Here is a 15780-nt window from a genome sequence, read left to right on the forward strand (position 1 = left end):
CAACCGGTTATTAAAAAAAAAAAAAAAAAAGTTTAAATATCGGTGTGATTTTTTTTTTTATGAAAGACACGTCTTGGGGCTTCAAACCATCAACCTAATTTAATCATGGAAAAAAAAAATGCACCAAAAGTCAATTCAAATACATTTCCTCCATTTCCAGTGTAATGATGTCATTTGTTTTCGGTCTTAATGCACACTTCCTCTTATATCCACAGTGGATTTCCACTGATGTGCTGCTGACCACGTTTCTCTGACGGCCTGCGGCTCCGTACCGATATCTGAGGTAAAAAAAAAAAAAAAAATTTTTTATATAAAAAAAAAAAAAAAAACGTGTACGTTGACTCTTCAAGCCGACATAGCGGCCTAGCCGTTAGCACAGTATGATTGATTCCCACTCCTTTCCGTGTGCACGTTTTGGAGGCCGTCGGCGTGGGTTTCCCACCGGGTTCTCCTGTTTCCTCCCCGCAGTCCAAAAACAAGCAGAAGGTTAATTGGGAAAACAAAAAAAAAGAAAAATTGCCTGGATGTGTGAATGAGGGAGTGAATGGTTGTGCGTCTTTCAATGTGAACCCTCAGCATCCCCGCGACCCCGAGAGCAGGACCGACGGCAGATGATGGATGGATGTCGACTCTTCATCGTACAGCACCTTGGCAGTCTCTTAGCAGCAATGAGAACAAGTGAAATGAAGCTAATCCCCCCCCTCCTGCACGAGAGAGGTTTTTTAATTTTTATTTCTTTTTTTTTTTCTGCAAAGGGAAAAGGTTCGGAGCCGTCGACAGATTTGTGCAAAAACCTATCGTTCGGACTTGATCTTGTAGCGGAGGACGAGATACGTGGCCAGTCGCAAGATGAAGAAGAAGATGCCCAGAACGATGAAGTCCATGTAAAGCTTTGCATCTTCTACATCCAGTAACTGCAAAACCTCTTCGGGCCGCTGGAACTTGCACTCTTTTCCTGGACACTCCAACTCCGAGCGGTTCATCCCGTAGATGGACAAGATCACTCCCTCAAAGCCGTACCTGTGGGAAGGACGGGAGGTGAGGATATTTTTTTTACATCTTTTTTTTTTTTTTGGCTAATTTCTCAAAATATTAATGCATTTTTGGCGGTTCATTTCGGGAATATTTCGTTCGATTTCAACACGATTCTTAGATATTCTTCATCCATCCATTCTTTACATATTTATGAATTTATCCAGGCTCTAATATATATTTTTCCTCATTTTCACGGGATCTGTTTTCAATTTTATTTATATCATCTATTGCAGATGTTAGAAGCAATTTCTATCTCCAATTTTATATTATTTCTTCATGTTTTTTTAACATTTTATATGCATATTATCGCTTTCTGAAATATATCTCCTTAGTCCTTTTTCAAGTTTTTCAGAAAACACATATATATAATATATGTGTTTATAATACTGAGCTGTTGATTTAGACATTTGTCAAGATTGATTTTGGTGATTGTTTTACGAAGGTAATGATATGAGACCTTTTTTTTTTTTTTTTTTTGCAAAATGTCAGCGCTGTTTTTTTTTTTAATTATTCAAAATTAAATCAATCAAAAAATCCAAAATTAATCAATTAAATGTGCAAAGTCAAGGAAGTGATTGCAGCTTTAATGGCAAAAATTGAAGATGATTGATATCGATTATTTTGCAGCAACTTTTCCAATGAGCGGTGACGACGTCAGACGGTTTGACGCAAATTCGCAAATATGAATAATAAAACTAGGTTCCTTTTTCTTTCAACGTATTTTTCTCTTGACCGACTGTTTGACAACAAACGTACAAGTGTGAATAAACCCAAATTTTGATCTTGATCCTGCAAACTCATGAAAATACACACCTGACGTACGACACGTAGGAGCTCCACTGCAGGTATTTTGGAATTGTGTCGAAGTTGACGAAGAATCCAGAAAAAAGCAGCACTGGGATGGCGGTGACCGGTCCCACGAATGTGGCAACCTATGTGTGGGGAAAGACCAAACGTGAAAACGCAGGACTGTGTTTTTGAAGTGATGCAAGCGGTCGACAATATATTTTGAAATAGTAAATCTAACTCCTACATCAGTCTAATAGTTTGATTTCTACATGCTACTTCCTTATTATGGAAGTATTTATGCTACTTTTTGGGCTTCACTTCCAAGATGTTCAAAGATCCAGAAATAAGAGATGTTTGGATGGCTTAAACCAAGGGTGGGCAAACTTTTTGGCTCAGGGGCGGCATTTACTTTTAAAATTTGACAGACGGGCCGGGTCACCACAAGATAACGAAACATATTATTTTTAATTTCTCTCCCTTCAGCCGCAGGGAGTCTCAAAATCTTTAAGACCTTAGGACACTTTATAGCCTTGACTTGTTATTTAGACACTTTAAAGTTTTACTTGTATTTCTTATTCATACAGTTTCCTACTATTATTTATTATTGTTATGTTTTACTTGAAACTCTGGCACAACAATTTCCTTCGGGATAGATAAAGTTGTTCTTATTCTTATTATTATTCTTATTAAAAAAAACTCGTCTGACATTTGAAAATAAAACCAACTTGGTTCCGAGGGCTCTGACGTTCGCTTGCATTTCATGCACGGTGTGAGTCAGTAAGTCCACAGCAAAGGCTAAATCACAAAGCTAATCTATGTCATTAAGCTCAAGGAAATTCTCAAGTAGCTCCAAAAATGAAATAATCTCCTGTTTGAGTTCCCACATTCATTGATACGATCATTCAATCATGTACCGATCTTTGGCGGGCCGGATTAAAAACAACGACGGGCCGGATGTGGCCCGCGGACCGTAGTTTGCCAACCCCTGGTTTAAACTGACATAGATTGAGTAAAGATCTCCATGGTAACAGTCCCGAGCCGGATCTGTCCGTCAAAGTTCTGAGCAGAACGGCGGCCAAATGGCGGCCGTGGCGAATCCTTCTCTCATCGGAAACGGCTTCCACGGCAACAACACACATTCTATTTACGTCCATTTTTAGAAGAAGTCTTACAACCTTTCTTTTGGAGAAGCTAAGCTAAGCTATGCTCGCCTCTATCTGTGCTGCCGTCGGTTTGCTGTCCCATCATGCATTCCTTTCTCAGGGGCTCTCAGGGGTCCTGAATATGAATATTAAAACGATTATAATCATTTCAGCTATACTGGTATTGGTAGTAATAGATGATTGGTTCCTGCTGATCCCAACCCTGGCTTTCTACCGCTTGCCTTCAGCCAGGAGTTGTATTTGTGATTTGTGCTCAGGGGACAGTTTGCTTGCTCATGGTGAGGTTATCGGGTTTCTGTAATTCTTTTTTGGGAGTGTGTGTCCAAAGCTGTGTTACGATTTTATATAAATAAAATCTCACTGGACTCGACTTGACGGAACAATGTGACTTTAGATTCATTTAAACAGGTCGCATACGATCTGTGCACATATAATTCATAGCAGGAATGATAATGTGTTTCTAAAAAAAAAAAAAAAAAAAATTATTTTTCCTCTTGCCGTAGAAGATTGTTGCTGTTTGTACAATTTATCAGCGGCGAATAACCCGCTATCTCAGCAGTTCTGTCCAGGCAGAGCCCGATGTGGCCTCCTTGCCAAGAATTTCTTTCTTCTACGATTTATTTATGGAACTGGAACGGCATTGTTTTCACCGCTCTTTAATTTAAAATTGAAATTCTTAACAAATAAATACAAAGAGCAACCAGGTACCCAATAGCCATTTTGAGAGTTAATTGTAATAACATGAATAAAATGAATCATTTGTTTCGTGAGTCGATGGACTCTAATATCTGAATCAGGAACCTCCTTTAAAACAGCAGAAGGTCGACTGCGGCCGCATCGAGTACGGCGGCTTCTTAAGATACCAATCACTTTATAAATGAATATTTTAAGCTATGAAGCACTACTCGAGCAAATTTTATCCTTGAAAAATGAAAAGAATTCATGATACGAACGCAAGGGGGAATAAATAAAATTCTAAGCTCCCTCAGCCAGACAGTAATCATATCTCATGTGTGGCATCATTTTCTATCTTTGAGATTATTTTGTGTATTTTTTTGAATAATCACAGGCCCTAAGAAAGAGAGTGATGCGCCCAAAAACAAGATGCTTTCTATGGAAATGAAGCACAAAATAATAGCGAAGCGCGAAGGTGTGACCCATATTGGGCGCGAGTATATTCGCAATGCGATTTTAAAGAAATGAAAAAAACAAATTCATTTTTTTTTCGCTGTTATCTTAAATGGGGAAACTTTATTTTAAGTACGAAAAAGAAAAAAGAAACACTTCTGGAATGAATTAATTTCGCCTCTTAAGGTACAGCCGCACGTCAAAACATGACCAATGCTCATTTTTAACCGCAGAAATCTTCGATACCTGGAGAGACGTGGAGGCGGCGCCGACCAGAAGGCCGAGTGACTGTGCGACCAGGGCGGTGCAGGTGGAGAGGGCGATGAAGAGAAGGTAGCGTGTTGCCTCGGGAGGCTGCTCTGTCATCCAATACACGATGCTACAGTACATGATGGGGCAGATCACCTACAATAACAATAACATTAAATTTTTGTAAAAGGCTGACGGCCGTCTTAGACCAGTTACCACCTAAATAGATCAGTTTTCTACTCTAACGTGGGATATGTGTAGACTACAAATCCAATTTTGCCCCCAAACTACAGTCTACAAAAATTTGCACTCAAATGTTTTATTGCACTGCCACACTGTTCATATAATAATTATAATATATATATTTATAATATATTTATAATATAATATAATATATGTAATTGTAATACACTGCTCAAAAAAATAAAGGGAACACTTAAAAAACACATCCTAGATCTAAATGAATGAAATATTCTTATGAAATACTTTGCTCTTTACACAGTTGAATGTGCTGACAACAAAATCACACAAAAATGATCAATGGAAATTAAATGTATCAACCCATGGAGGTCTGGATTAGGAATCACACCCAAAATTAAAGTGTAAAAACAAACTCCAGGCTGATCCAACTTTGATGTAATGTCCTTAAAACAAGTCAAAATGAATCTGTGTTGCTTCCTGAGTGGACACTAGGATTTCACACAAGTGTGATTGACTTGGAGTTACATTGTGTTGTTTAAGCGTTCCCTTTATTTTTTTGAGCGATATATTTATAATAGTGTTTAATATCATTATTTCTCATCCATTTCCAAATGCACTGCGGGCAGCAAAGTTTCACCGAACAGGGAAACCGGTTTCTACACTGTGCACGTGACGATAAATGCTTTGAATATTAAATCTGCTGAAATCCGCCGGCGCAGCAGGGTGGAAACTTTTTATTTTATTTTATTTTTTTTGTGGCACCGGCTTACCTGGAATGGGATGTCGGCCATGGTTTTGGCCAGGTAGTAGGCTTTGAGGCTGTACCAGTAGTTGAGATGCTCCCTCAGAAACACAGACATCTCCAGAGGAACTAACGTGCAGAAAATGGGGAAAAAAAGTGATCATTTGATATGTCAAAAAACAAGCCTATAGACCATTGAAGTAAACTGAACCCTTTCCACCACACACACACACATACATACACACATGTGCGTCCGCACACAAACACACTTACAGGTTAACACAGTCGGCATGAGCGCTCCAAACATGAGAAAAAGCATGGAGAAGAAGAGGAATCCAGTGTTGTTAAAGACCTTGCTGGCGTCATTGCCAATGTTCAGGTAGAGCAAGCCTATCAATACACCGATGGCGATGTGGGACATCAGTCTGAGGTGGGTCAGAACCTGACGACGCAGTAAAAACAGGAGAAAATGATTATCTTTTTCCTCTTTTGGGATGATGAAACCGCTAAATGTGATATGCGCCCCACCTGGTCTCGACATATGGTTATGAAGGTCCTCTTGAAGAGGATGCAGAACTGTGTGAGGGTGCTTGTGGCGAATGAATGGCTCTCTAAATGTCCTGCGTCCTGGAAAAAAAAGGGAAATTAAATTACAATATGAATTATTTACTGATAAATAATAGTTCAGCATTAAAAAAAAAAAAGAAAAAAAAGGAAATGAGGAAAATGTTTTCATTCAGAATTGTTTCATTCTGGGTACGTTGTTGTGGCTCGTACATGGATAGAACACCTCATCTGAAACCCCTCCCTCAAAAAAAAAAAAAAAAAAAATATCCTGGACAAACGCCTGTCAAATAACACGGAATATTGGTGAAAAGATTAGTTAAGAGAAAAATAGATTCAGAATGCAGGATATTTAACCTGGTAGGTGGTTTTAACTTGGTAGGTTTGGTTTCATAGCCTGCTTGCTTTCTGGTTTTCACAGTGAATTTGATATTAAAGCTGCAAACTGTTGTGTTCACAAGAAAGTTAATGTTCCTTGGTCTTTTTATCTGTGAAAAACTTGAAAAGGGTTATTTGGTTATTATTTATTCCATAAATAGTGTTATTTATTTCATCAATAATGTTATCATTTATTTTCTGATTTTTTTTTTTCCTGTCAAGATCCCGGCATTGTTTTAATTTGTGGTTATGTGTGGCTTTCGGGAAAACAATGCATTTTTAAGTATAGACGCCTTTGCGATCCTCACACTTTTTGTCACAAACTGTCCCGGCCCCGCCGTCAGAGAAGGGAAATGTTATTTGTCCCTTGCAGGAAAAAGTTTGGGGACCCCTGTCTCACACCAACCTTCTCTTTCTGGGCTTAAACCTCAAAAAAACTTCAAATTCTCCACCTTCTTTATAACCCGATCTTTAAATTAGACATCGAAGTTAATTGTATCTATGGGCATCATACCGTTTATCTGTATGTTGAGTGAATCAAATACTTTAAAAAGTACTCTAATTTATAAAAATGCAGGCTTGATATTTAGCATCTTTCAATTTGAGGACTTCGGCGCTCGGTTTCCCACAAACCCCAGGGTCATGTATGTTTTATTAATGGATAGAATTGGCTTTGTCCAAAGCGTCGGGGCACCAGATACCTACCCTGGGGTACTTGGTCGCGCAGACCGACTGACCATTACTTTCACACCGGCTCTTCTTCTCCTCTAACGCACACATCCCACCTTGGACTGCTTCGAACAACACCGGGTTCAAGTCTCCGTATTCTCCTGAGGCCACTTCAATGACTGAGTCCAGAGCAGAAAACATATTTAGATACTGTTCATGGTTCCAATCTGTGTTCTATGTCATTTACGACAGAAATGATAAAAATAAGAAGACATACTGAAGTCTGCAGGGTTGTGATAGGTGGGACAGTAAAGTCCAAGTGTCTTCAGATAGGGGATGAGGTAGTGGACGGTACCTTTGTAGATGCACTGACCTTGACTGAGAATGTAGAGCTGAGAAAAGATCGAGAAATCTTTGGGGAAACTATTCAATAACAATAAAACAGAAGCAGTCTTTGGGTCCAGTTGGATTGTTCTGGCTTGGGCTGCAACGTCCCGGCGCGCAAATAGAAGAGCGATGAATCCGTCCTGTATTGAGAGACGTTTACCTTGTCAAACATTTCGAAGAGTTTGGCGCTGGGCTGGTGGATGGTGCAGATGATCGTCCTTCCACCCAGCGCCAGAGAGCGCATCAGGGACACCACCTGGTAGCATGACGCACTGTCTAAGCCGCTGTGGAGAGACGGGCAGGAAGGACATGATTCATGAGCAGCTGGAACGACAACTGGGGGAGATTGAGATTTTTTTTTTTTTTGCCCTATTTTTTTTTTTTTTTTTTAATTTAATTAAATGTATTTATTTATTTATTTTCTATTTTTTTTTTAAAAATTTAATTTTATTTTTTTGTTTTGTTTTGTTGTGTTTTTTGATTGATTGTGTTCACACAAACCAAGAGCCTTTTCTGGGAATTTCAAGTGTTTAGGCAATTGTACCATCACTTCCTTGATACTGTTATTGGTATCCTATTTGCCTTTATTAAATACAGGACTGTCTCAGAAAATTAGAATATTGTGATAAAGTTCTTTATCTTCTGTAATGCAATTACAAAAACAAAAATGTCATACATTCTGGATTCATTACAAATCAACTGAAATATTGTGAGCCTTTTATTATTTTAATATTGCTGATTATGGCTTACATCTTAAGAAAACTCACAAATCCTATCTCAAAATATTAGGATATCATGAAAATTTAATTTTTATTTTTAATAGCATGACAGAAGATAATGAACTTTATCACAATATTCAAATTTTCTGAGACAGTCCTGTAGATGTAAACTGCCACGTCACTGTCCCGACACTATAATAAAATGATAACAAGATTTTTTTTGATATTCTTTGTCCTCTATTTTCAATGTTTGACCAACTTTGTCCTCAAAGTTTTGACCCCCGTATCAATATCGGTATTTTTATGACACTTACATTACCACGAAACCAAAAACAAAACTGTCCCGGACACTGAGGGGCTGCACACTGAATAACCAAAGCAACTTTAGGTAAAATTCTGATTTTAAATATATTTACATATAAACAGATTGTGATACCCAAAGCTTATCGTACGCTTATCATGGTATTTTGTCTTTTGTAAACCTGTAAAATAAACAAACACAATCCTGCGATCGTCCTCCAGATAATCTCGCATTTTCCTTGTCGTTTTCCTTGCTCATCACTCAGGCGACTGTCTTTCGGCTCTAATTTCTAGTTTCAACTCTGGTACCAAAACTGGTCCCTATGAGCTGAACTTTGGCCATAAAAAAATGTTTTAAATTAAGACAAATAGTGGAAAAACAGGAGTGAAAACTGTCATTATTCCTTGAAACTACGGTGAATTTCAGAATCAATATGACAATCTGTTTGCTCAGCTGGTGACTCAAGTAATGAAGTAAATATTGAACTTGACATCAGCAAATAAAATGAATTTCTATTTACGACGTCATGTCATAAATTTTTTTATACATGACTTGTCTGGCGGATGGGCGAAGGTAAATGCCCACGAGAATACTGCCAGCACTCAACTGAACATTAAAATCTGGAAAAAAAAATGTTTAATTCGCCTGGGAGCCGGGATCCCAAAGCAACGACCTTCACCCTTTCACCAGATGCTGTCATTAAAAGAAAATCTGTTGGGTTGTAAAAGTCACTAGGGCAGCTTTTGTCTGACGGTAAGGACACTTCAACCGTGCAGCCAGATGTAGCAACACTCTGGAGACCAAAGTTTGCTTTGTACTTGTAAAAATAATGTTAAATTGAAGAAATATCGTGTATTTTGTGGATTTGCAAGTGTATTTGCAGTCCCTATGTCCTCTATTGTAAGTCGCTTTGGATAAAAGCATCTGCCAAATGCAATGTAAAGTAATGTAATGTAAAATATCTGGTTATATTAATCAAAACTGTGATACCACAGGATAATGGTTTTTTTTTTTCTCTGTCACTTCTCTTGCAAAGTTTTGGATGTAATTTAAAAAAAAAAAAAAAAAGGTTCGAGAGTTGAAGATATTATCTCTATTTGACTGCGTTAGATGTTTTTTTTTTGTTTGTTTTTGTGTTTTTTTTTTTTTAAGTTCTTTTATTTTTATTTTATTTTTCACTTGCTAGTGAGGAAATAAGTGACCTATAAAGAATATTGTATAATGTGTATCTTGTTATGAGGTTTTGAAAGAATGTGTGTGACTGTCAAGGAACCTGTTCTAATAAATGTTCAAAAAAAAATACCACAGGATAATGTTTTTTTTTTTTTTTTCTGTCACTTCTCTTGCAAAGTTTTGGATATAATTAAAAAAAAAAAAAAAAGGTTCGAGAGTTGAAGATGTTTTTTTTTGTTTGTTTGTTTTTATGTTTTTTTTTCTTTAAATTTCTTTTATTTTTTTATTTCTTTTATTTTTATTTTATTTTTCGCTTGCTAGTGAGGAAATAAGTGACCTATAAAGAATATTGTATAATGTGTATCTTGTTATGAGGTTTTGTAAGAATGTGTGTGACTCTGTCAAGGAACCTGTTCTAATAAATGTTCAAAAAAAAATACCACAGGATAATGTTTTTTTTTTTTTTCTGTCACTTCTCTTGCAAAGTTTTGGATATAATTAAAAAAAAAAAAAAGAAAGGTTCGAGAGTTGAAGATGTTTTTTTTTGTTTGTTTGTTTTTGTGTTTTTTTTTCTTTAAATTTCTTTTATTTTATCTTTTTATTTCTTTTATTTTTATTTTATTTTTCGCTTGCTAGTGAGGAAATAAGTGACCTATAAAGAATATTGTATAATGTGTATCTTGTTATGAGGTTTTGTAAGAATGTGTGTGACTCTGTCAAGGAACCTGTTCTAATAAATGTTCCCAAAAAAAAAAAAAAAAAAAAAAAAAAAGGTTCTCAAGCACTGCTTTTAAACAAGAGTATGAACAAATCGGTCCGTCTCACCTGGTTGGCTCGTCAAAAAACATGACGGGTGGGTTGTTCACCAGCTCCAGGGCGATGGCGAGCCGTTTGCACTGACCGCCCGACAGCGAACTGGTGCGAGTGTGAGCGCAGTCCAGGAGCCCCAAGGCGATCAGAATCTCATTGACCTACGGAAGAGAACAATGGAAGGCGACGAGATGGCAGCCAGATTAGGAGCGTGTCTGGGGGAAAAAAAGGCGCGAGAAAGTCCCGCTCGAATTATATTCGGGAGGGAACTTAAATACGCCTCGTGTCTGTTTTTGTTTGTGAGTTGTCCTAATGTAGAACGGCAGTCGCGGTAAAATCTGGTCTCCTCTTTTTCCAAAAGCTTCATCGATTCTGCAGGAGTTTGCATGATTTAACTGCCGTAATTGCAGTTGGGTGTTGGTTGACAAGGCTCGTTACATTAATGAGTTGTTTTGCAGAAATTAGCATGAATGTGGTTGTAGCATGGGGGATCTCGTATGTGTGTGTGTGTGTGTGTGTTGTTTGGGGAACAAAGGTGTGAATTCCAGGAACTCCCTTGAGTTTGAATCTGAATAGGCAGTAGCTTGGCTGATGTGTAGATTGTGTAAAACCAGAGTAACCCTTGAGATCACTTGGGCTGATGCTCAGGCGGGAGTTGCCGGGAGCTGGTTCGGGTTTTGGATCTCTTAAGGCAGAGGTGGTCAAACTCCCAATTTTCACCGAGGGCTACGTTAACATAATGGTTGCCCTCATGTAAGGGCCACTCTTCAGCCAAAATATAGCAAGCTTTCACTGCCGCAGTGTTTTTGGACGCGGCTCCCGTGAACTAAAAATAGTTTGGCTTTTAATTCTTGGACAATTTGTTGTTTTTCTGGACGGCTAACTTTGGCGTACTTTGCCCCGTGTTTGCCCAAACAGTGATTGTACTCTTTGACACCACTGCCCCACAACACAAAAGACATACCGATTCTTCTACTTCCGATCTTTCTTGGAACAGCCTTCCATCTGCATCAACTTCTCTCTCTCTGGACATTTGGGGATCATTTCTATTTCTCAATTCCACTTGTTGGGAATCACGTTGATGTGGATACGGTTCGCTCTAATGGCTGGATGCCGCTCCTTTTGGATGGATTGTGAGAAACGACTTTATTTTTGGACATTCTCGCGAGCCACATTTGGCCCGCAGGCCCTGAGTTTGACATGTGTTTTAAGGGGAATTCGGAGGGTGCCGATGGACCCGGTGTTTGTGCATCTTCTACTCCTTGCTCAAACCATCTCTGGCCAGAATTTGCTGTCCTCAATGGAGTGGCCCTTGTCCTTCTGGTGTGGCTGAATCGTGGATTCCAACCGGAAGTGTTGGCACTTGTGTTTTAAACCATCCATTTGTGTCTCTCCAATCACAATGACGGCATACAAGACCTGCAGTCTTGTTCCTGGATAGTCTGACTTTGGGGTGCAGCCGTCTTTGCTTTAGGGTGCTGTTGTCAGAGCGTGGGGTCTGGATTGTAACATCCCGGAGCCATTTTGATCAGCAACAACATCAATCTAAATCAGGGATGTCAAACTCATTTTGGTCCGGTGGCCACATGCGGCTACATATGATGTCAAGCGGGCCGGATCATTAAAATCATGACCTAGAAGTGACACTAAGTCCGACTTTTTCCTTTATTTTAGGATTATCGTGTTGGATTCAGGTGTCCGATGGACTTCTATGACAAAATCTCTTTATGCGGTGAAGAAACGGGTTTAAGCAGTTTGGAAGAGCTTGGGATAAAATCGGCCAGAATGAAAGGAAAGATGTTCAGGTTTTAGTGTAAAGGAGGTAAACGGGTAAATTATAAAAATCTTTATATGTACTGAACTGTTCCTCTAAAAAATACATGACGAATTAATATTAAAAATGAATATTATAAAAGAAACGATGCCCTAAAAATATTGTTGAGTTAAAAGAGAAAATCTTGTCACTGTGGGAAAATTTGCCACTGGAATTGATTAGAAAATGGATTGTTAGCATGTATAAGAGGAGGTATAATATTTACAAGGCTAATGGTGGCTATTCTGGTTATTACATTAATATTTTTAAATTTGCCCGTTTTTTTTTTTTTTTTAATCTACTGTCATGTCAGTATTGAAGACACCCAACATTATTTTTAAAATAAAGGAAAGGCTTGGGGATTTTGCTGCATCTCACTTTCCCTTATTCAAAGTCAATCCATCCCATTGTAAACATTCAAGGGTATCCAGTGTTACTGTCACGTGCACAGCGAGGAAACATGTTTCCCTGCACGATAGAATCTTTCTTTACCGTCGGCAGCGAGCGTGAGAGGTATAAAATAAATAGTACAGAGTTGTGTAATAAATACGTTTAAACCATTTTTTTTTCTAAATTTGATTGCCGCATCTGTATTTATTCTTTTTCTGAATGCTTTCTTAGGCTTCTTAGACTCAGGCTTCTTGTCGGTTCGACAACAAAAATACAAATTTAAGCTCCAGTATTTAACTAAACCACTCATTTGTTGAGTCATGTTTACAAATTACAACTGATATTTATAGGTCACTTAATAAATCAGCCAGAACAACTTTTTAACATCATTACAATCTGTCTTTGGCTGCAATACATTTGTTTGTAAGGATTATTCCGTAAGGACTTTTATTTTTTAATTTGTCCAGGGTGCCAGTTATTCAGATAAACTTTACAACGATGGATGTTTGATTTAGTTCCAGTTGAGATTATTTAAAAGAAGAAACTCTTTTGGGCACTTTCTGTCCATCTTACCAGTTCTTTCTTCACATCCATAGTTTCGCTGAGCTTCAAGTTGGCTGAAACCTGCAGAAAAAAATAACCAAAAATAAATTTGTTGTTTTAGCGTGAATGGTATCTTAGTTGGGGAAGCTATTCAACCATTCTGTAATATGATTACTAATATTTTCATTGGTACTGAGCACAAATAAAAGTACATAAAACCTGACGTACAGTTTTAAAAACAAAACGCCATGTTTGTAGTTTTTCCACTCGTCACTGTTTTTATTTTGAAGCCGATACGTTTGTTACCTGCTCATGGTAGATATACACTGCTCAAAAAAAATAAAGGGAACACTTAAAAAACACATCCTAGATCTAAATGAATGAAATATTCTTATGAAATACTTTGCTCTTTACACAGTTGAATGTGCTGACAACAAAATCACACAAAAATGATCAATGGAAATCAATTGTATCAACCCATGGAGGTCTGGATTAGGAATCACACTCCAAATTAAAGTGTAAAAACAAACTCCAGGCTGATCCAACTTTGATGTAATGTCCTTAAAACAAGTCAAAATGAATCTGTGTTGCTTCCTGAGTGGACACTAGGATTTCACACAAGTGTGATTGACTTGGAGTTACATTGTGTTGTTCAAGTGTTCCCTTTATTTTTTTGAGCAGTATATATGTGTAACACCCATTTTTGGAAAAAAAAGGATGGAAAGTGACAATCGGAAGGCGACTAAATGAATCATTCATTCATTTTTCTTTTACTATTTCTACCACGTCTCCAGCGTTGGGGGTTGCGGAGGGTGACGGAGCCCGTCGAACGCTTCACGCCGGTCAACGATCGGGCCACAAATTGAGACGTACGACCATCCGGTTGCTTCTGTGCGCTTCAATACGAGGCCGTCCACGTGCACTGACCATCATGGCCTCTCTTGTGGTGAGGTGAGGCAGCAGCATGTCCTGCTGCATGATGTAGCAGGACATTTTCCTGAATTTCCTCAGGTCTCTTGGTTTCCCGTTCACCAGGATCTGGCCCTTCATCCCTGTTTCCCTGCGAAGAAACAGGCGATTGAAACTCCGCGTCTCGGCTTGGATTCCCGCAAATTGCTATAATCGTCCGATAGTCGGGGCTTTCGGTCGTTTCGGGCAGGTTTTTGCAAAATCCAAATGTAATAAAACGGCGATAATTCTTCTCGGCACGATAGCGGAGTCGGTTTAATTTCAGATGCTCACCTGTATCCGGCTAAAATGTTCATTAAGGTGGATTTCCCGGCACCAGACGGCCCCATGATTCCGATCAGCTCCCGACTGCAGAATCTCCCGGACAGGCACTTCAGTAAAGCTTTAAAACCTGGAAACAACCGAAGGGAAGGACATTTTGAGAGAAAATGTCAAACCGTATTCGCCGTGCGTTGTCGGTTAAAAAGCGAAGACGCAGCCGAATGCTTTAACCCAGGGGTCCCCAAACTTTTTTCCGCGAGGGCCGAATAACTTTTCCCTTCTCTGACGGCGGGCCGGGCCAGTTCGTAGCAAATAGTGTGATGATCGCAGAGGTGTTTTCCAGAAAGCCACACATAACCAAAAAAATAACCTTTTCTGGGATATTGACAGGAAAAAAAAAAAAAAATCGGAAAATAAATGATAGCATTATTAATGAAATAAATAACACTATTTATGGAATAAATAATAACCAAATAACCCTTTTTAAGTTTTCCACAGATAAAAAGACCAAGGAACATTAACTTTCTTTTAGACACAACAGTTTGCAGCTTTAAAATCAAATTGACTGTGAAAACCAGAAAGTTAGCAGGCTATGAAACCCAACCTACCAAGTTAAAACCACCTACCAGGTTAAACACCCTGCATTCTGAATCTATTTTTCTCTTAACTAATCTTTTCGCCAATATTCCATGTTTTTTGACTGGGGTGCATCCAAGATTTTTTTTTTTTTTTTTTTGAGATGAGATGAGAACAACTTTATTTATCCCGAAGGAAATTGTTGTGCCAGAGTTTCAAGTAAACAACATAACATTAATAGATAATAGTAGAAAGGAGGAAGAATAAGAAATGCAATGGAATATAAATTGTCTTAACTGTTGACTGTTAACTACAAAGATTTGAAGATTCCCTGCGGCTGAAAAGAAGTAAATAGAAAATAGTAAATGAAAATAAAAATCAGAAGATGATATAAAAACTTTGTCTATGTTAAAGTGAGAGATTCGTGCAACGATTGTAGAAGGTAGGATATGGTAACGTTATGAGGAAATAGAGACAAGAGTTAGACAGGAAATGGATCTGGAACAAGTGATGGTGTAAGAAGAAGAGAATGATTTTAGCTTATTTTTAGTTGTTTCTTATTGGTTTTGCAGAGACTTCATTTGCTGACACGACCTTGTGAAGAGACCGTATGACTTGTTGCAAATATCCATAATTAGTGAGCTTGAATTCATTCAGATCTTTGATTTTATTCACCGCTGGGAGTTTTCTTTGATTCATTATTTTCTATTTGATTTATTGCGTCGCCTTTCACCCATTTTTCATATTCTTTGTTTATGCATACAGTGAGCTCATTATACTGCTATACGGTGTCCGACTCGGGTATTGGATTTTTCAGATATTGATAAGATGGGTCGATTTAAAAAGAAATAAACAAAGAATAACAAAGAACTGTTTACTTTCAAGTACAATACGCCGGAAAAGAATGTGAAAATGAAAAA

At 38.1% G+C, this 15780-nt stretch overlaps 1 protein-coding gene across 2 annotated transcripts in view; it reads right to left on the reverse strand.

The window, feature by feature from the left end:
* Positions 1 to 684: 684 nt before the first annotated feature.
* LOC147235236 (ATP-binding cassette sub-family G member 4-like) overlaps positions 685 to 15780 on the reverse strand; it is a 29326-nt gene continuing 14230 nt past the window's right edge. Inside the window, exons 3-15 of one of the 2 annotated variants that reach the window (XM_086141468.1) lie at positions 14297 to 14414; positions 13982 to 14114; positions 13085 to 13135; positions 10324 to 10469; positions 7466 to 7589; positions 7196 to 7310; positions 6955 to 7097; positions 5836 to 5934; positions 5581 to 5749; positions 5336 to 5436; positions 4362 to 4520; positions 1849 to 1967; positions 685 to 1020 (exon numbers count right to left, since the gene is read on the reverse strand). In XM_086141468.1, coding sequence (XP_085997594.1) covers positions 795 to 1020; positions 1849 to 1967; positions 4362 to 4520; positions 5336 to 5436; positions 5581 to 5749; positions 5836 to 5934; positions 6955 to 7097; positions 7196 to 7310; positions 7466 to 7589; positions 10324 to 10469; positions 13085 to 13135; positions 13982 to 14114; positions 14297 to 14414 — 1703 coding nt within the window. In that variant the 3' untranslated portion in view covers positions 685 to 794. Of the gene's footprint in view, positions 1021 to 1848; positions 1968 to 3035; positions 3103 to 4361; positions 4521 to 5335; positions 5437 to 5580; positions 5750 to 5835; positions 5935 to 6954; positions 7098 to 7195; positions 7311 to 7465; positions 7590 to 10323; positions 10470 to 13084; positions 13136 to 13981; positions 14115 to 14296; positions 14415 to 15780 lie in introns of those variants that run through there. The other variant, XR_015104359.1, reaches the window with a different exon arrangement.

The sequence above is a fragment of the Fistularia commersonii genome, chromosome 3 (assembly GCF_037954325.1).
Source record: "Fistularia commersonii isolate RoL2024-O1a breed Wild chromosome 3, RoL_Fcom_v1.0, whole genome shotgun sequence".
Lineage (NCBI taxonomy): Eukaryota > Metazoa > Chordata > Actinopteri > Syngnathiformes > Fistulariidae > Fistularia > Fistularia commersonii.